The following is a 19,510-nucleotide window of genomic DNA, read 5'->3' on the forward strand; positions in this document are numbered from 1 at the left end:
AAGGCCTCGGCCTTTAAAATCGCTCTCCCGGTCAGTTATCGGTGTAAACGCAGCATGGGTGTGGACACGACCAGGGCTGTAGTACGACTCTGCCCAAATATGCAAATCCGCTGTTGCTCCCCTTAGGCCTGAAAGTGACATAAACACACACAGCGCTTTGGGCGGGGTCAGGTGAGCGAACGGGTGGGGGGAGCTCTCCCGGCTCAGGTGGCCTATCAGCACGCTCGGGACACACCTGCAAGCGCTGCAGGCTACGGAGATTGGCTGCGGTGTGGAAGTGACACCTGTGGGGGTAGGGGAACAGGGTACATGTAAGCCCAGCCCTTTACCAACTCCGTCTCTCAGCTTCCAGAGCTTAAACAGGTAGCCTCGACGCCACTCCCGCCACCCCGGTGTCTTCTTCCGACGGGCTGAGACTCTCTTTTTTCCTCGTCTTCTTCTTCTTTTTGGACATCGGCCTCCTGTTTACCAGTGTTGGGCTTTGGGCCACAACCTGGCGGCATCCGTCTGAACTGTGCAGCTCCGCAAGCGAACATTTCCGATGCGTCACTCGCCAACGTGGAGGACAAATCTCAGAGTCTGCGACGAGGGTCTCTTTTACGGCTCTCCGGCTTCCTCGCTTCTCCAAGGGAAGACAAGGGTAACTTTTTAAACAAAGCTCATCATATTTCATCACTATTATAAGCTTAACTGGGCGTGTTTTTTTCTCACTCTCTCACTTAATCCTGTTGCACTCCCTAGTTTAACATCTTCTCTGTAGCCATTCATGCCTAGTAAAGCAGACATGATCAGTGGTGCGAAGTTTTTGATGGGAAGGATGATTATTATCAGTGTCAAATTCCAGTTGATTTAAACAAAAGAAAGAAAAGGACAAACAATGGGCTCAACCGCTCATTCCTTGACTGGATAGACCAGTTAGGGCAGGTAGAGGCAAACCGCCAGGCTTGTCAAAGACTATGAAGGGAAGTGGCAGTTTCAGTTCAGGCTGCATAGTAATTAGATTTTTCATCTTTTTGGTTCAATCCTTTGGCCATTGCTCCATTTTAAGAGGCTAATTGTTTTGTTAATTAACCTCTTTAATAAAAAAAAGGTTAATTAACATTCTAGGATTTATTATTATTAATATAGTATATGACTTTAAAGTCATATTCATGTAAATACACAGCAAATTCTAAAAATAGGTCATAAGAATTTTCGTAATAAAATAAAAATTTATAGTACCATATTTTTAGCCAAAGGGCCACATTTTTTATCCCTCCTGCAGTCTGTAGAAGATGGCTGCTCGGAAAAGAGCAGGGTCAGGCTTGTCCTTACGCGTCCCTTTGGCATGACTAGAATGGATTAAATGCTATCTGTCTGGCTAGCCTTTGATGTGAGCAAACAGAACGGCACCTTCAGCAGGAGATATGAGCGGGTCCTGGTCCTCTCCTCCCCTGCTGCCCTCTGCAGCTTTGGCCGTGTTTATGCTGACTCTGTATCAGGTGGATGGATAGATGAGGTCCTAGGTGCAAAACAAAGGCCGACCACGTTACGCTCAGGCTGTGAGAAGCCGAGAGAAAATGTCGTCCCGATGACACAATGGATGATGCAGTGAGCTGGAGCTCTGTGATTGGTGGGCTTCTCCAGTGAATGAATCATTTGTCAAAGTTTTATAACCTCACAGGAACATTAGCCAGAGTCGCACAATGTGAAGTCGGAGAGTGAGAGAGGGACATGCTAGACTTCATTATACTCTCAGTCATTAGCTGGTGCAGGTGTAGGGTGGGCTGGTTGGACTGGAGGTAAACAGAGAGAAGAGCGGCACATCCCAGTGGGCCAGAGGGGGAAAATGAAGTGTTAAATCAGCACCTAACGTGAGAGTCAGAACAGCACCATAGGGACAGGTGCTAAAGTAACCATCACCTCCCACCCCTGTTGTAATTCAGTAATGGCCATTTATACCTCTCGTTGGAAATAAAAATGTACACAAATTAAACAATTTAGAACACACATATAAGCAAATATATAATATAATATTTACATTTACATTTACAGCATTTATCAGACGCCCTTATCCAGAGCGACTTACAATCAGTAGTTACAGGGACAGTCTCCCTGGAGCAACTTAGGGTTAAGTGTCTTGCTCAGGGACACAATGGCAGTAAGTGGGATTCGAACCCGGGTCTTCTGGTTCATAGGCGAGTGTATTACCCACTAGGCTACTACCACCCATAATATAATATAATATAATATAATATAATATAATATAATATAATGTAATATAATATAATCAAACTGTTTTTTGTACTATGTTTAGTATATTCTATAAAGAAGTATAGAACTATTCAAAAGTGAAAACGGAAGAAATTTGCCAGGGTTTTGAAAAATTTGAAAAACAAATTCCTTGCATGCAAATGAGCTCATAAGAAATATTCTGGATAGCTGCTGAAAGGGAAAGTCTATGCAAATGAAGCTGCTATACAAATGCACGATGGGATCTTTATTAAAAGAGTTATGCATTAGTGAAAGCCAATAGTTCATAGTGGGAATAATGGATATTACAATAGAGACAAAGCAGTTTAAGACATGCAGTCTGACCCGACTGTCTGTTGTGACCTTTTGCAGTGAAACAGAAAACAGCACATCCATTTAAACCTGAAATGCAATTAGAGCTCTCGGGCACGGCCCTGCTTTAACTAAGGTTTTGGGTTTCCCCGTGCTTTGTTCTTCACACAAACACAAACTATTGATTAAGGCCGAGCCCAGTTTGGCCTTCGGGTTGTTCGTTTCACCGCGGAGTCGCATTCCGGCTGGGGGCCAAGGGGGGTGTTGGGGATACTGTATCAGGGTTTGTCTCCCTGAGTGAACGCTCACCTGACAGGAACTAACCCCACACCACCGACTCGAGAAGAGAAGGGAATTAATGGCAGACTGGCAGGAGTCGACTGACCGGGAGGGCAAGTGTGCAGGCTAATGTTTAAAACTGCTCTGTTCTCCTTCATTCTACTTCCTTTAATATTCATTCTCTTCCCTACTCTCTCTCTCTCTCTCTCTCTCTCTCTCTCTCTCACAGAGGCCCTAGGTTTATAATGCTGATGATTAACTAAATAGGCCCTGCAGTGGGAGAGCGGGTCTGCTTGGGTTTTCATTTCATGGTGCTGCCCGTCCGGGAGGAAACAGGAGGTTCTCAGGCACTTGGTGGAAATTTGAGATTTTCTCTTTTTTTTTTTTTTTTTTCGCCATCCTTACTCACGTTTTTGTTACATTCTTTACTAGGGTGCCTTTCACAACGGTAAGGTTACAGGTGCTCCTTCTATCATTCCCTTCCCTCTTTTCTCTCCCTCACTCCACTTCAGACTCGTCTCTCATGGCTTTCTTCTTTTACTTCTTATGAAAATAATTTTGATACCACTCTCTTTGTTAAACGTAAATTTTATCACGGTTAAGTTTCATGGTTAGTCTCCATCTGTGTTCATTTAAAAAAATGGTCACTTGGCCTTTACACTAAGTTAGATGATTGCTGTGTGTAAAATTGTACGATTGAAACTCTAATCTGTGAATAGTAAAAAAAATCCAGGAGTTTTTCTGTGTGTGTGAAGGTGTGAAGCGTGGACGTTATTCAGTCACTCTGTCGTAGGTGAGCATGTGACCTTCTGCTGGCAGAGCAAGGGCAGAGGTCAGAGCGGCACAGCATTCCACCAGACTCTTATCGCACATCTCATGCACAGAGAGAGAGAGCGAGGGAGAGAGAGAGAGACAGAGAACGAGAGAGCGATGTGGCATCTCCTTGGCGACCCTTTCTTTCGTGAATGGTTTTAACGCAGCGTGGATCCCTCAGCCCCTCCTACGTCAGTTCAGGGAGTCTTCAGGCGTCAGAGTTTTTTTCTCTGCCGCCTTCAGTAGGTTAAACAGGCTTCCCGCTCTTTAGCGCGGTGTTAAAATCAGACCAGTCTGAACAGGTTTGGGCAATAATTAACCCCTTTTGTTGCCCACTTTACCGTTGCTGAAACTCAGTTCTGTACGAGTATCACTTCTGTATAAGGTTCAGATGTTTGAGTTTGTCACATGACTCCAGAACTGACGTAATGACCATGCTCAGGCTCAGAGAGGGAAAACGTTGACGTTCAGGCTGAATATCTTTTTTTTCTGTGAAATGTAATAGAATTTATATAGAATAGAAAGGCGGAATATTTACTTTATCAAACTCCTTTCTATGAATCTGTTAGAAATGTTTGATCTCTTGGTTTTCCATCTCCATCTTACGAGGCAGCATTGGATATCACTCTTCTCTCTAATACTGCCTGGTAATGATGATGATGGTCTTCCCTGGGCCTACCAATGACCTTTAACCCCAGACGTCCCTGCGGTAGGCTTCTGGTTCACAGGCAGTGAGGTGTCTCTTAGCGGGCATCTTACCGGACAGTGCTGGATTGTACATCAGTGTTCTAACACTGTCTGGTAACGATGTTTGCTGGGTGACCCAAGCGTCTTGGTTCTGCTCTGTTCTTTTGCAAGACTCTGGTTCTCCCGCTTTGTTGCCAAAGACAACATGAGCGTGGGACATGCATGTGGGACATGCATGTGTCATGTGTAACCAGGGCAGATGCGTCAGGTTTTCCAGGGAAGAGCGGGCCATAGCAACCCACTACCCATAGGAAAAAGGTCTTTTCTAGTTCCGTGGTCACGAAGGCAATGGCGTGCTTTTTCAGCATGCTCATTCAAGTATTATTTGCATCGCCAGCATGGAACACGTTATCAGATTTGAGAAACAGTTTTTACCCAGTATCATGGCAACCAGATTCATTTCCCTTGATGAAGGCCACCTAGGCTGAAGCACGTAGGATATGTTTTAACTCAATAGTCATGACTTTTTAAATCATCTTCCTTGCTTTCTGGAATAGCTGGACCCCTAAACCGATTTATGATTGTGAGTCAGGAATGTTCATGGTGTTTTTCGAAAGCTGTAATTTTGACTTTTAACATTGTAAAGGGAAGGAACAAGCTGTTTTTTTTGTCTCCCCAGTTTCTTTTTCTCCCTGGCTTTTCAACCCCACCCATGCTTTAGTTAAAGAATACCAGTCTGTCAACTGTTAAACTGGCCCTGGACGCTTCCTGGTTGGTGTGGAACGGCCAGGACACTTCCTCCTCCTCCCCACACCACCCACCCCCTTAGCTTTGTGTTGCTTTTGTGATGTGTGCGTGTTACTGGTCCAGGTTCTGTCGCCTGCATGGCACATCCTGGACTGGAGGATGTTCCGTGCTAGCTCACCTGAGGTCGTCTGACTGAACCACATCCTCGCAAGCCCGCCCCTTTCTCTTCCCTCGCACGTTCCGTCTGTGTCCTTCGGTGGATGACCACAGGCCTTTCCCAGGGTTGTGTTGATGTACGGTGAGCACTCATTACTGCCAGGCAGCAGTTGAAGGTAGAACGTGTCACATGACAGACTGCCTGGCTGAACAGTAGATATACAACGCGCTTTCACAACAGACACAAACAGCCGAATGCGGAGGCAGGGCCGGCTGCTGTTTGTTCAAGGTGGAAGAAATGACTTGCAAATATTGAACCCCACCCATATTTGCTAGTCCAGTGCAGTTTCTTTATCTGTGTTAATGGTGTTCAGCAGGTGTTTTCATTCTGCCCAAACCAGACACCTTAACAGGGGTCATAAGAACTGACCTGGCAACCAGTACAATGCTAAAATATCAAAAAAGAACTAACATTCAAATATTATTTTACATTTTGTATCTGCTCTCTCTTATGATACAGTGATATTATTCATATTTAAATCATGCTGCTGCATTGTGTATATTTATTAGTGTGTATTTTGTTCTGTCTTTTTACGTCTATTAATAGATGAAAAAGAATTGTACACGAAATGAATAAATGTATCCATCATAAACAGGATAGTTTTTTGTAAAGCTATGTGACTTTTTTTTAAACAGATGCTTTCTCTCATCTACAAGCCTGTTGATTGGTGTCTTACCAGACAATGGTTAGATCTGATTACTTGTGTCTAATACTGTCTGGTAATGCCGTCTATCACATGGCGTTCACCTCGGGTCCCTGCTGAAACCTTTCATCTCCAGATTCTGAGGGGTGCCAATCAACTTATTGCCAGTGGAACAGAGATTTGTCTGTTCATGAGGAACTATGAACCCTACACTGGAAGACTGCTCATTTTCAAAACGCTCTTCCATGTGTCGTGACTCAGAGTTTCTGTCCCGAGACGACAGCTAGGAGTGAGGATGTGTGAAACTGATCTAAGCATGAACATTAAAGGATTGAATGTGAAAGAGAGGATGTGCATTGACTCCAACCTGCTGTGATAAACCGCTGCTCCAGAATTTGAAGTATGAAGATGATTAAAGCCTATTTGTCATTTGAAGATTACCCCCGAGAATCTTCCCTGTGTGTTGTCATGGTTACTGAATTCCGCATGTGTTCAACTTCGAGCCCGCCGACTCTTCAAGCGCTTGGTCATCTTGATGCACATTAATCTGTCACTTTATCTCCATTGGAAATGCAACATTGAGCTGTTTATGGCTCGTTTATGAGAAAATGTTTCATAATAATGATTTAATAAAGTTAGCTTGAAACCAAGGAAAACTGTCTCTCAATGGGATTTTTATTTTTAATTTGATAAAATGTTGGTTTTGTGCCGTGACCGTGTGCTGAGCTCATTTTCTGTTTGAAATCTTGGCGTCTCCCTGCTCTTCGCCTGGTCCTTGTGTTGTTTGGAGCGGAATGTCTGGGCTCTGCAACACGCAGCTCAGGTTTCAGGGGAACAGAGCACCTTTTAAACACGTTCGTTTACCCACGATGCCCCTCTTCGGCCTCTGCCTCATTGTGTGTCTGAGCAGCTCTGAGCAGGTGGGGCCCCCCTTTGGTCGAGACCTTGGGACACTGGGGCCTTTCTCTCCTGCTTTTTCACCACAACTTTTATTCACACACACTTACTAACATTGGGGCGTTTACAGCCATAGAGAGTCTCATCTGAAACATACACCCACAAAGTTATCGGTATCAAAAATTTCACCATGTGTTACTGGAAGAAAGACTGCTCAGCTTAATTATCAGCAGTATGGAAGTCATAAAAATTATAATTGTTGTTATTATTATTTTGGAGACCTCACTGTGTTAACAATAGTGTACCTGCAATTTCATGACTTTTTTTTGTAACTAAGCAACAAATATTTTTTAATAAACATGCGATTTTATTTTAAAATTGGGTTGGCAACAATAATAATAGTCTTGTCACATGGAATTTTAAAAATGTATGGTTAATATGACATTATAACAAAAGGGTTATATGGACAATATAATACCAGAACATTATAGCCACAATAGATTATCATTTAAAATTCAAGTAAGAATAATTACTGTAATAATAATTAACAACAAAAATAGCTAGAAGAGGCTTAAGGTGGCAATAACAATGTGTATAAATGAGGGTTTAAATATTAATTTACATCTTAAAAAATACATAAATATAAATAAATTATTATAAAGCCGTGTGTCGCTTATTATGAGTAATTGATAAAGATCCTGAGGTGGTTTTTGCCACCAACGTTCATTGCTAAATAACCAGCGCAAATAAAGCTCTGCACCACACACACAGTTCCTTTGTGAACACTCATTTCCTAGCAGGTCACTCTACAGTGACCCTGTCGAGCCAGTAGACCATTTTAAGTCCAGACGTGGCCACCATCATGCACTCTTGGGTTGTCGTGCAGTAGTAACATAATAACTGGGGGGGTTCAGTACAAGGTTACACGTTGAACAAAGAGCGGCCTTTGTTTCATGTTACATTTTTAAAATATTTCCAAAGTGTGATTTGCCAGACATTACTTAAATTGAATGAGTGAGAATTGTATGTTTATTTGGCATGAGGAGGATGGATAACAAAAAAATGTGTAAAATTGAATGAGCTCTCAGGTTTGCGTGACATCACAGACAAATTCTCCTGTGTGTGGAGCTGGTGTGGGATTCCAGTGCTGGTCTGAGCATGTTTTGATGCAGTCTGACCAGATTCCACCCGTTGGAGGGGAAGGTCAAACCAGGTTTGTCAGCGAGGTGGATCAGGATGTCAGAAGGAGCATGTGGGTGGCATGTGCGGGTGTTCTGGGCAAAATCAGAGTTCAGACTAACTACATGGCTTGAGTTAGATCAGGAAATTTGGACCTCTGAGAAAATTATACGGATTGGTGGTGGCACAGACATTTTCACCGGCGGTTGCCTGCTACCGTACCTGCATTAGTTTCTGTCTGGAGGAACCTGATTGCTGCTGAGCCTGGAACCTTCTGAGGATGAACACAGCTCATCTGACTGGACTGACAGGTTCTTCCCTATATCTCAAATTTAGGGCAGAGAGGAATATAGAGTTACACTCCACCATCATCCCTGTTCACCATGGTGATAAAAGTCACACACACACACACACACACACACACACACACACACACAAACACACAATACTGCACTGGGCAAATAAAAGACCCACTTTTTTTGGTTAAAACATTTGTTACAAAATATAGTATTTGGCGCCATCTACTGGTATTGTGGATTTGTGTGTGTCTAGACTGTGGGTGTAAGATGACACCTCATTTTCATCTGGAGAACAAAAGGCTTATATCTGGGCCAAGACGGCACATATATTTTAACCAGTTCCAGAACAAATAACCGCCACTGGTGCAGTTCGTGTCTGTTTACTTCCTGGTGTGTGAGGGGAGACAGGATGAGAAAGTCCTGAAACCCACATACCCATCCGCATCCAAACACACACACACACACACACACACACACACAGAACAGATGGCAGGCCAGTTGCGTTATATGGCTGTTAAAATAGAACCAGTTCCCTTTGTCTGTGAACACACCCCTTTACACATGGCGCCCACGAGAGTGGTTCCAGATCAAGGTGTGGCTGACAGATAAACCGTAATGTTTTACTCCTTTTTTGTTGTTTGGGGTCTTCTTTAGTCTGAACAGTATTCATGATAAAATACACATCGTAGTGCAGGTTAGTATAGTTCTAAATTCAAGAGAATAATAAATTAACGTAGCCAAACTCAGTCTACAAAAAAACCCTAACTAAACAAAAGATTTACGCAATATCCTGATATTGACAGACCTGAAACGAATGGGCTTCTCAATATAAAAACAAAAGAAATGGCAAATTCAAGCTGATTTGAAACTGCAACTCGCTGACTATCTGCACTGAATAAATGATGGGTCTGTTAGCACATCACCACGTTATCTAGGTTAATTGCTGTTGTTGGAAATGTTGGTGAGCAGCACATTATCTGACTCATCTTTTTTTGTTTGAGCAACAGTGCGCTGCGTGACTTCGCTGAGTGGGAGCGACACGCAATACTTTCTGGTTCACCTGTAAACATTAAATGGTGAGGAAAGGGTGTGCTTAGGCACCGCACGTTTCTGACCTTGCTCTGCTGATGCTGATGGGGTGCGTAGGTGTGTGTGTGTGTGTGTGTGTGTGTGTGTGTGTGTGTACTGGGACCCCGGGCCTTGTGTGTGAATGTGGCTGATGGACAGCAGCATTAACTGGGTGTGTTTAGTGATCTGAGAGGCTGTAATTACACACAGGGACACTGGGACGAGGGGGCTGGGAGCTCGTGCGTCTGATCTTACTGCGCCAGTCTCAGAGCTAATGTGGGAAAAAACTGAACCTGAAGACTGAAATTTTGCAATTCATGTTTCGTTTCATTATTGCTGGATAATTATCGAATACCAGTCAAACTACTATTGCATTGTACTGAACTGAAACTGAAAACTAACTAACAAAAAACAAATAAAAAAGTTAACTTTTGCTTTGATGACTGTAACATAATATTTCTAAATATTTCTATGTATACCAGGACACCTACTCGATTGAGGCTGAGTAGACAGATGCTATTTTGAAGAATCTACTACAGGAAACCCATCAGTCTTTTTTAAATTGAAGATAGCATCTGTCTACTCAGCCTCAATCGAGTAGGTGTCCTGGTATACATAGAAATATTTATGTGTATATCAAATTTGAAAAAAACTTCATAATGATTTAGTGTATACTTTATTCTCAGGCCGAATGAGAAAGTTCTGAAAGACAGTCTGGGGAAAATGAAAGTAGTACCCGTAGTGTCGATCAGAATCGTAAAGAAATGCATTTCCCCACCAAACGTGGATTAGCTGATCAGCAGCACACATTTAATTTCGACCATGCTATTCCCTTAAGAAGGTGACTAAGTCTTAGATTAGCCTTAATCTCTGCTTACATCCTAAATCATCTCCTGAAGGCTCTTGACCCAGTCTTGTTATTGTAAGAATCATAGTACAGTTATTGCCCGTTGCCAGGGCACCAATTTCCAGAGCAACCAGTAGCTGTTTACACTCTCTGGTTCCTGCACACCGGGCTTCGGCTATACTGCCATTAGTCTCTGTGAATGGCCAACATTCTTTCAGAAAGGTAAAACATTTTGATAAGGTCGTTTGACGGACGAGAATTTGGTTCTGGGTGGTAGACTCTAGAATCACACATTTTCATAATTTATTCTTGATTTTTCAGGTATGATTCTTACGCATAAATTGTATTTTTATAAAGCAGTGTTTTTTTAATGTATATAAAAAAAAGCTGGAAGGTGTCCTCGGAATATGCATGCCTTTCATCTTAAAAACGAATGAGTAATGAGAAGCACGGGCTTTGTGTGGATGACAGACTGTCGCACTGACTTTGCATTTCTCCACCCTGCAGGCCTCAGGGTGAAGGAGCGCGCTGATGCTCAACATGAAAAAACTGTCTGCTTCTTTTTCCTTCTGATGCTCTCGGGCAATGGCACTGATGTCAGCGGAGAGCCATGGTGAGCAAGGGGGGTGCCAGCCGGACAGGGCCGATGCAAGACGGTAATCCCGCTCACCAGCAGAAGATCTCTGAGGGCCCGGGCGGGGCCGGTCCTGTCTCGCGTGGGCAGACGGAGGTTGTGGGGCCGGGCCCCGGAGCTGGAGGTAAACAGCCGGAGTCTGGGGAGCGTCGGGGGACGCGACGCCCTGATCGGGGGCGGCCAGGGGGACAGGTGGAGCTGGCAGGTGGAGCTGTGCCAGGTGTGTGAGGGAAAGACTATCATTAACCTGCGCTGCTGGGCTGTACTTACTGCCGTATGCTAATTGATCCCAGGGAGACTGCAGTTCACAGGAAAATGAGCCGTGGAACAAAATAACACGCATATATATTCACTTTCACTGCTGATCTGAGAATAAAATGTCTGTACTCATCTAAGCACATTTTATTTAATTTTCTCATGTATGTATTTATTTCTGAACACCTTTTCATACACAGACGGGACCAGTATACATTTTGTCTGTCATGTCTAAAGGCTGAGGGGGAAAAGAAGCTCTAAGGCAGGACATCATGCATCATGGATTTATTAAAAAAAACACAAAGGAATATGGTGCATGGGCGAAAAAAGGGAAACCGCGTGCAACACAGACAATCTGAGCTACATAAAGTGCATACAGGGGTGACATTTAACGAAAAAGACATGAGGACAACAATGAGACAGACAGCGCTAAACTAGTTCAATGAATAATAAATGTGTAATAAATCAGTAAATTAGTGCAAATACTGCTGTGAAAAATGGAACAGTGCATTAATAGATCTTTTTGGTGGGGGAACGTGGACATTGTGCCGGAGCCCTGTGGTCGCATCGGAGGGGGGTCCTGTGACGTTCCGCTGGACGTGCACAACTGGGAGCCATGTGCTTGATTGCGGAGGCCTGATTGTTCACCACTGAGCAGAACTTTGTCTGATCAACCAGAACAACATAAAAAGTGAGAGGCAGATGCTGGACGCGGTGCCTGCATTAACGTGCACTTTAAACTTACCTTGTGTTTAGTTCTGAGTTCTGGCAAGTTTGGAACACGCCTGAGGGAAAGTCTGAGTTTGTTCCTGTTTCGTTTTCCCATTTTTTTTTTACCCATGCGCCATATTCCTTTGTGTTTGTTATAAAACAATTTAGTGCAATTTTCCAGCAAGACTAATATGGTCACATGCATTTTTAAAGAACAGTAGGACATAATGATTTTACACTTGAATGTTCTGTGAGTGACTCACAGATCTGACCATTCTGGTGAACCAAATGATGTTTATTACACAAATGCTCCACCGGAAATTTTTTTTTGTGAGACAATGAGGTCAGGGTTGGGCACGTGTCTGCTAGTCCATGAGCGCGTCTGGGTAAACTAGCATGTCCTCCACCCAGCAGCTGAGCACACAGACCCTGAGAGGCAGGGTATTTAACTGAGTCTGCATCGAGTCATATTTCCCAGACAAGGAGAAGTGGAAATATAATTAATTTGTCCCTGAAGCCTTTTCATTTTTTACATGTAAATGAACAGGTCTGCTGAGATTTTTTTTCTAATTAGAATTTCTATGTGCATTAGTATTTTGGATTTGCAAAATAATAAAATGATCATGTGAACATTTTATAAAATTTGTGAGATTTAAAAAGTTTGAGATGGTGGAACAGTAGTGCAGGTCCTGTGTGTGCACATATGCATGCATAAATGTGAGGGGGGCGGGGGTGTTTGTGCAGAAACACTAGTGATTAATGACACCAAGCTCTGTCAGAAGACCTGGATCACATGTCTGCTCACAGGTGTCACTTTATGTCCCTGATAATTGTGTGGCTTATAGGATTACACTGCCAATTCCCATAATGTCTGGGAGGGATGTCACACCCAGAGTAGAACAGTTCTGAACTTTGTTAAAAGATCATTCATTTTTATGAGAACACTAAGCATGTTTGTGTGTGTTTTCTTCTATCGTTGTGCCTCAGCAGGTATCAGGGTGTCCTGTAAAGTGCAGAGACAGAGCAGGGGCCCACATATAGCAGAAAGGCGCAGCAGGCATGCAGAGGATCCATGTGGCACTAGGCCTTTCTTCTTTATTGGAGGGGCCAATGGAGCAGCCATGTGGGTGGTTATGTGTTTTCTTCTTGTTTTTGTTTTTTTGGACCTGTATGTGATGAGATTAGTTTGACCAGTTCGATGACACACGTGTTAACTGCTCAGTTGTTCTCTGTGTTAATGTGCTGTACCTTCCCTGGCCGTTAGAGGCAGCTGTTAAATGGTTACTTTGAATTGAGTCCTATTATGAGCACCTGTTTGATGGTTTTAGATTTAGCTCTCTAGTGTTTTCCATTTCTTTAATACATTCTAAAAATAGCTTTTGTTCACTGTGATGTAGACATTAAAAAACACCCATTCTGGCAACAAAACAATACAGCGTTTCATTATGGGTATAGTAGACTTATTATTTTTACAATTAATTTAATGGCATATGCTAGAACGTATGCAAGCTTATTCATGTAATAAAATACTGTTTATACAGACAAATACTTTAAGCAAGCTAAAAAAAGACTGGTCAAAACAATCTCTAAAAATAAGGTTGTAACATTGTATACACATTCAAAATCATTCTGCTCAAATACAGAAAAAAATCAGTCTGTGTTTGTGTACATGATGGAGTTTGGTAAAGGAAGTATACAGCACATGGAAACACCTGATATTTAAAAAATTAAATTCATGTAAATGCCATTATATTGCTATTATGTCACTTTGTACATTTGAACATTTTCTGACTGTATTGATTTGTAAAATGCCTTTTATTAAGTCAATCATATGGCAATCAACCCAGAATCAGCCATAAAATCTGATTATTATGATGTAATGTCCTGTTTAGAGTGTCCTCATATTGTGAAAGTAAAGGCTGGCAGCGAATTTATGACAAAAGCAGAGAGGACTACCGGCTGAAATGGTGTGAGACCAAATCACCCACAGCTTACTGGAATTTCCGAGAGGGTAAACACAGGCACAAATTCAAATAACGAACTTTAATGCTTTCTGTAGGAGCTTGGAACAGACACTTGTCCTCTTGCATTTTGTCTCCATGGAAGGTGAACAGTTGCTGTACCAGATTCCCAACAACAAAGTCCTGACAACTAAGATTGGCCTCCTCGCCAGCTTAACTGAATATGAGAGGGTCATTAGCAAGGTCAACCATGGCCGGGGGATCAGGTAAGAGCATACACACACACACACACACATACACACACACAGAAAAAAGGCATAGAAAATTGCAAGTTATTATTTTCTAAATAGAAATGTTCTGCCTAAACAGTTCTTAATGGCCCTAGACTAAAACTGACCAAGAATATTATTCAAAACAAAGCAATGGCAAAAAAACTGGCTAAGCCATCAGGCCCTAATGGTGAAAGACAATGACTTTGTAATGCGTGTCGTTTTTTCTTTAGGAAAGCTCCAGAATTGTATTAACTCATAGAATGAGAGAACAAACACTAATATTGTACAAAAAAGATTGAAATAGCTCACCAAAAATAGAGAGCAGCTATTGTTACAAAAAATAAAAGTTAAGAAAAGCTCCCACTAAACAGAGACAAAATTAGTCTATTGAAAGAAACACAAATAAATCCAGTTTCAGTTCAGTTAGTTAACAGTTTCAGACATTTTGCAATTATTCCAGTTTGGGACCTATGTCGGACCATTAAAATTACCCATAATGCTTGCAGGTATTACTGTTTGGGTGTACAGTGGTGAATGTACAATTCTACAGGGTGGAAACCTGACTGAAGCATGTCAGGACTCATGTCTATAAGGCCAGGTTTACACAAATATTTGAAGTCATGTGCAAACTCAGGTTTGTGTGAGTTGCAGTGCCACCTCTCAGCTTTAGACTAGGGTGTAAAAAAGTAACAAATCGACTATTAAACACAACTGACACCAAACATACTTCAAAACTGTCTGCATTGGAGCCTTTTAATTTGTTTGTGTCCATGTGTGTGTACTAGGAGGTTGAAGATAGAGGAGTTCCTTCCATCCACATTCCGAATGGATGTGAGGGATGAAAGAGAGGCCTTCTTTTCTAAACTTGATGAAGGTAATGGGTGAAGATGGGTGGAGATGGTGGTGAGGATTTCTCCCTCCAGATTTAGAGAATGTTTTAAGGATGAGAAAGGAAAGGTGAATGAATCTGGATAGCATATGACACTGAACCATTGAAATAATGAAGGGTTTATTTGCTCTGCTGGAGGCTTAGATCCTGTCAAACAAGAAGAGTTGACTGTCACACTGTAATTTTCAAATGTACAGAAATAATCAGCAAGGTCATTGGACATTACGGTTGGTCCGTGTGCCATGGTCTTTTTTGGTCTGTTTCCACTCTTACTGTAGGTGATGAGACCAATATGTGGATCTGTAAGCCCACTGGCCTGAATCAGGGGCGGGGCATCTTCCTACTCCGAACTAAAGAAGATCTTGCTGCATTCCGTTCTCGTCTGCAGAACCTGAGCGACAGCCATCATAACAAGTTTTCCTCTCACCCTCCACAGGCCCGGATCGTTCAGTGGTAGATGCATGTTTGCTCATGTTGTTCAAATCTTGTCTATGTGATTTTTGGGCTGTCCTCCTCATTCATTACTCTGATGATAATGCCAAGGATGCTGACTGTAGACTAGGTTTGACCAAGTTTCTATAATCATATAAGCTGGTCATAAACATAGTCACCTGTTTGTTTTTTGGTCAGGTATATACAGAACCCACTGCTTCTCAGCGGAAGAAAATTTGATGTGAGGTCATACTTCCTCATTGCTTGCACTTCCCCTTACATGCTGTTCTTCCGCCATGGTTATGTTCGACTGACTTGTGACCTTTATGACCCCACTTCTAACAACCTATCCAATCACCTGACCAACCAGGTAAGCATAGTTTCAGCCCTCCCTTTGTACCACCCCATAAAATTTGGAGTAGTCTCTAAACGTCATATCCAATTGGCATACGCTCCCTTGCCTTTGTTGCATAAAGACTGACCTGTATGTTCTATTTACTTTTATTGTGATCATTTTTATTCATATTAATCTGTATCTGCTACTCCATTCTACATATTTGTTGCTTGTCGTTTCCGGCAGTACATGCAAAAGAAGCACCCGTTGTACAGTGTGCTAAAGGAGGAGACTGTGTGGTCCATGGAGCGTTTTAACACATATGTGAATGAGAATTTCATGACTGACAAGGGCCTGCCTAAGGACTGGGTGCTTGGCTTCTTTGCGGTGAGTTGATGTTATTGCTGTCATGCTAATTGGATTCTAGTGCCAGACGTCATGCTGGCATTAGCAGAACATAAAGAGAGATGTGAAAAGAGCTGACTATCCATGTCAATCCGGTCTTGTTCACAGAGGAAGAGTATGCATGTAGATTTTTTGGAGAACTTTAATGGGTAAACAAGTTAGGGATTTGTGAACTGAAAACGAGCCCTATCTGGATATGACCGGAATATTTGATACCACTGTACTAATATTCTTTCAGGGGGTTGGTAATATAAATATCAGAGGCTTACATCGCAGACCCTGGTGTATGTGCACAAGCAATAAAGCTTTTTCATAAAATGTTGCTGTTACAACGATGCTTTTATTACTGGTTGATGCCGAACTGTTCCTGCTCTCTTTACAACTGTATCTTTTATTCCTCAATGCACGGAGCAGAGGCGCATGCAGCAAGTCATAGTTCACTGTTTCATGGCTGTCAAAACCAAACTGGAAAGGAAGCTGGGCCTTTTTGACCTGATTGGATGTGACTTTCTCATTGATGAAGACTTCAAGGTAAAATACTCAAACATTTTATGGACATTTTGACCCTTATTTGACGTAGTCAACTGTATTTGCATGTAAGATGTCATAGGCATGACATAAAAAAGCAATCAGCAGGTGAAATCATGTTGCCGTAACTAATTTACATATTGTCATAATGGGGGCCTAGCAGTTAAGGAAGCGGCCCCGTAATCAGAAGGTTGCCGGTTCGAATCCCGATCTGCCAAGGTGCCACTGAAGTGCACACACTGCTCCCCGGGCGCCTGTCATGGCTGCCCACTACTCACCCAGGGTGATGGGTTAAATGCAGAGGACAAATTTCACTGTTGTGCTGCTGTGTATCACATGTGACAATCACTTCACTTCACTTCAAAACTTCAGTTCATTTGGAGCATGGTGCTTAGCCCCTCAATCACTGCTTAAATGTGTTTTAAAGTAAAATAGTTGAATAAGCTTTTTTTTATTGTAGTAAGTATGTCCTTTTAAAAAACCTTTAAATGTATTTGTAAAATCTATTCACAATAGTAACATGATTGGTATTTCATTATGTCAAAGAGCATGCTGCATCTGAGCGTGTGCTTTACTTTGTGCACCTTTGAATGCAATACAGCAGTTTCCTTGTGGTTCATAGCTGATGTGTGGGTAGTGTTTGACTGAATAATTGTCACAGTGTCGAAACATGGGTTTCGCAATGAATCAGCAACAGTGGAGGTTTCTAGAGGTTTTAGGTTGTTTCTGTTTTCTTATCCCATTGTTCTTTCTGTCTATCTATATAATTAGATTTATGTATAGGTTTTCATACGGATTATTTGACTAAAAATGAGAATAGAATATGGCAAAAGCCATTCACTACTCAACATTTACAATAACATTGAAAATGTTGCCATGAAAAAAATTGCCTAGGACATGACAGGATGGCAAGAATGAAGTGACAGTGCCCTCTAGTGGCATGTGAATTTACTGACAACCAGTATCAACAACAGAATCTGAATTTTAGGAACAACACTCACTCACGCAATTTATGAAAAGTGCAAATATTTTTTGTTATGTGTCTCGTCCACTGTGTTGACAGGTGTGGCTGCTTGAGATGAACTGTAACCCAGCTCTTCACATCAATTGTGAGGTGCTAAAGGAAGTGGTTCCAAACACACTCACTGAGGCCTTAGGTATGCCAACCCTTCTACAAACACTTTTAGACAGGAAACCATTACCAGTGCACACAGGCCTCTCCAACCTGTGGTTGGCACGCTTAACAGGTTTAAAGCACCGGTTTTATTGATGCTTAGTGTTGTAAAAGGTTTGCCCTGCATTTTATTATATTTAAATTATAAAATGTGAAGGACCCACCCCCTTCCCAATTCAAAGAACCCCAATTTGAATTTATTTATTTTATCATAGAATGGGTATACATGTTTGACTAAAATCTGAAATTTACTTTACTTGGCAGATGCTTTTATCCAAAGCGACTAACAAGAACAAGACACCAGCAGTTCTCATTCGGTTTCCATAGATTTTGAGTTACAAAACTAAGAGCCCTGATAAGGCCTAACTTGAAGTGACCACCACTGACTAGGGCATCACACACATTTGAAACTGAAGCTGCATGTTGCTTTGGCCTGGTGAAACAGCTCTGTGCCTCCTTCCTTTGACAGATTTAACCTTGGAGATCTTTACAAAGCGCCTCAATAAACTGCACCTGCTGCCACTGGACAGTCAAAGAGACTTTGTGCTTCTGTACAGTGGCGAGGAAACTCCAGGATCCCCCAGAAGAAGTACAATAGCACGACCTTGCCAAACTCTGTGGCCAAAGAGCAGCCAGGCCCTTAAAAACACCAAAAAACTTGCCAGAGGCCAGAGAACTGCAACCGTGTCCAAACCAGGAAAGAAAAGCATGAATGCACCGATCTCAGGGAGTCCTGCAACCCACAGTCCTCATAATCCTCCTCCAGCGTGTGCTATCAAGACTGGCTCACTGCATCAGGGGCCGCAAATCAGATTCTCAGGTGCACCAGTGACCAACGGAACTCATAAGGTGCTCAGAACTCCTCGGCCACCCAAACATGCACTGACCCGCGTGGAGCTGCAGCTCAGGAAGTGCACCTGGCACGACCCTCTCTCCGCGTGTCAGGATGGCCTACCCCATCAGCCGCTCCAGACCAGGAGCGCCATCGTGTCCACGTCCGCTCCGGCTATAAGTGAGGACCTGGGTGCGTCCAAACACAGCTGGAAGGTCAGGCCTGTCCGACTACACAGGGGTGGGAGACCCCTGCCGGTCCTTAGGCCAATCAACTGTCGGCGGGCCCATCTGCAGGCCCGGCGAATCGTGTGGCAGCACAACCAAGACGCCGAAGTGGAAGACGCCATACAGTGCAAGGGTGAAGCCGCCATCCCCGACCAAAGCTCTTGAAAAGGAGTGCAGATGCCTGGCTTTTAAATAAAGGTGTCTTCGCTAGAGAATGTGCGGCCTCATTATTTCTTATTCTTCTCTCGCGTAGCCTAGTGGGTAACACACTCGCCTATGAACCAGAAGACCCAGGTTCAAATCCCACTTACTACCATTGTGTCCCTGAGCGAGACACATAACCCTGAGTTGCTCCAGGGGGACTGTCCCTGTAACTACTGACTGTAAGTCGCTCTGGATAAGGGCGTTAAATGTAAATGCGCTTGATAACCCACAGTTGTCTGATCCGTGCCTGTAGCCTGGCGAAAGGTCCCTCTGTAGGTACACCCTCTTAAGCCACAAACATACATGTTTAAACGCAAACACCCAATTTGTCCGCCAGGTCTAGTTTGAAGAGACAACGCTCACTTAGCCGCCGGCCTCTGTCGCGGTACAGCTGGAGCGTGGGCACCGCGGTGTGTAATCACGCCGGGCCGG

At 43.0% G+C, this 19,510-nt stretch overlaps 1 protein-coding gene across 5 annotated transcripts; it reads left to right on the plus strand.

Annotated features, from left to right (window-relative positions):
* Positions 1 to 359: 359 nt before the first annotated feature.
* ttll10 (tubulin tyrosine ligase-like family, member 10) lies at positions 360 to 19,420 on the plus strand. Of its 5 annotated transcripts, none has more exons than XM_028993037.1 (12): positions 360 to 640; positions 10,728 to 11,074; positions 12,811 to 12,943; positions 13,713 to 13,831; positions 13,927 to 14,047; positions 14,839 to 14,927; positions 15,221 to 15,395; positions 15,573 to 15,744; positions 15,955 to 16,095; positions 16,528 to 16,644; positions 17,705 to 17,798; positions 18,285 to 19,420. In XM_028993037.1, exons 2-12 carry the CDS (start codon positions 10,831 to 10,833, stop codon positions 19,037 to 19,039), a joined length of 2,160 nt encoding a protein of 719 aa, XP_028848870.1. In that variant the 5' UTR covers positions 360 to 640; positions 10,728 to 10,830; the 3' UTR covers positions 19,040 to 19,420. The 5 variants fall into 5 exon arrangements, with proteins under 5 accessions (XP_028848870.1, XP_028848869.1, XP_028848871.1 ...); XM_028993036.1 differs by lacking the exon at positions 360 to 640 and adding an exon at positions 10,296 to 10,442; XM_028993038.1 differs by lacking the exon at positions 360 to 640 and adding an exon at positions 10,296 to 10,442 and having other exon boundaries at positions 10,728 to 10,978; positions 12,808 to 12,943.
* Positions 19,421 to 19,510: the final 90 nt, after the last annotated feature.

Source organism: Denticeps clupeoides, chromosome 10 (assembly GCF_900700375.1).
Source record: "Denticeps clupeoides chromosome 10, fDenClu1.1, whole genome shotgun sequence".
Lineage (NCBI taxonomy): Eukaryota > Metazoa > Chordata > Actinopteri > Clupeiformes > Denticipitidae > Denticeps > Denticeps clupeoides.

Bases quoted from the DNA above. Each gene is read 5' to 3' on its own strand.
- ttll10 (XM_028993037.1), top strand. From the start codon at position 10,831: ATGGTGAGCAAGGGGGGTGCCAGCCGGACAGGGCCGATGCAAGACGGT. The intron at 11,075-12,810 runs GTGTGTGAGGGA...GTGCCTCAGCAG, and splicing joins GGCAGGTGGAGCTGTGCCAG to GTATCAGGGTGTCCTGTAAA. The intron at 17,799-18,284 runs GTATGCCAACCC...TTCCTTTGACAG, and splicing joins CACACTCACTGAGGCCTTAG to ATTTAACCTTGGAGATCTTT.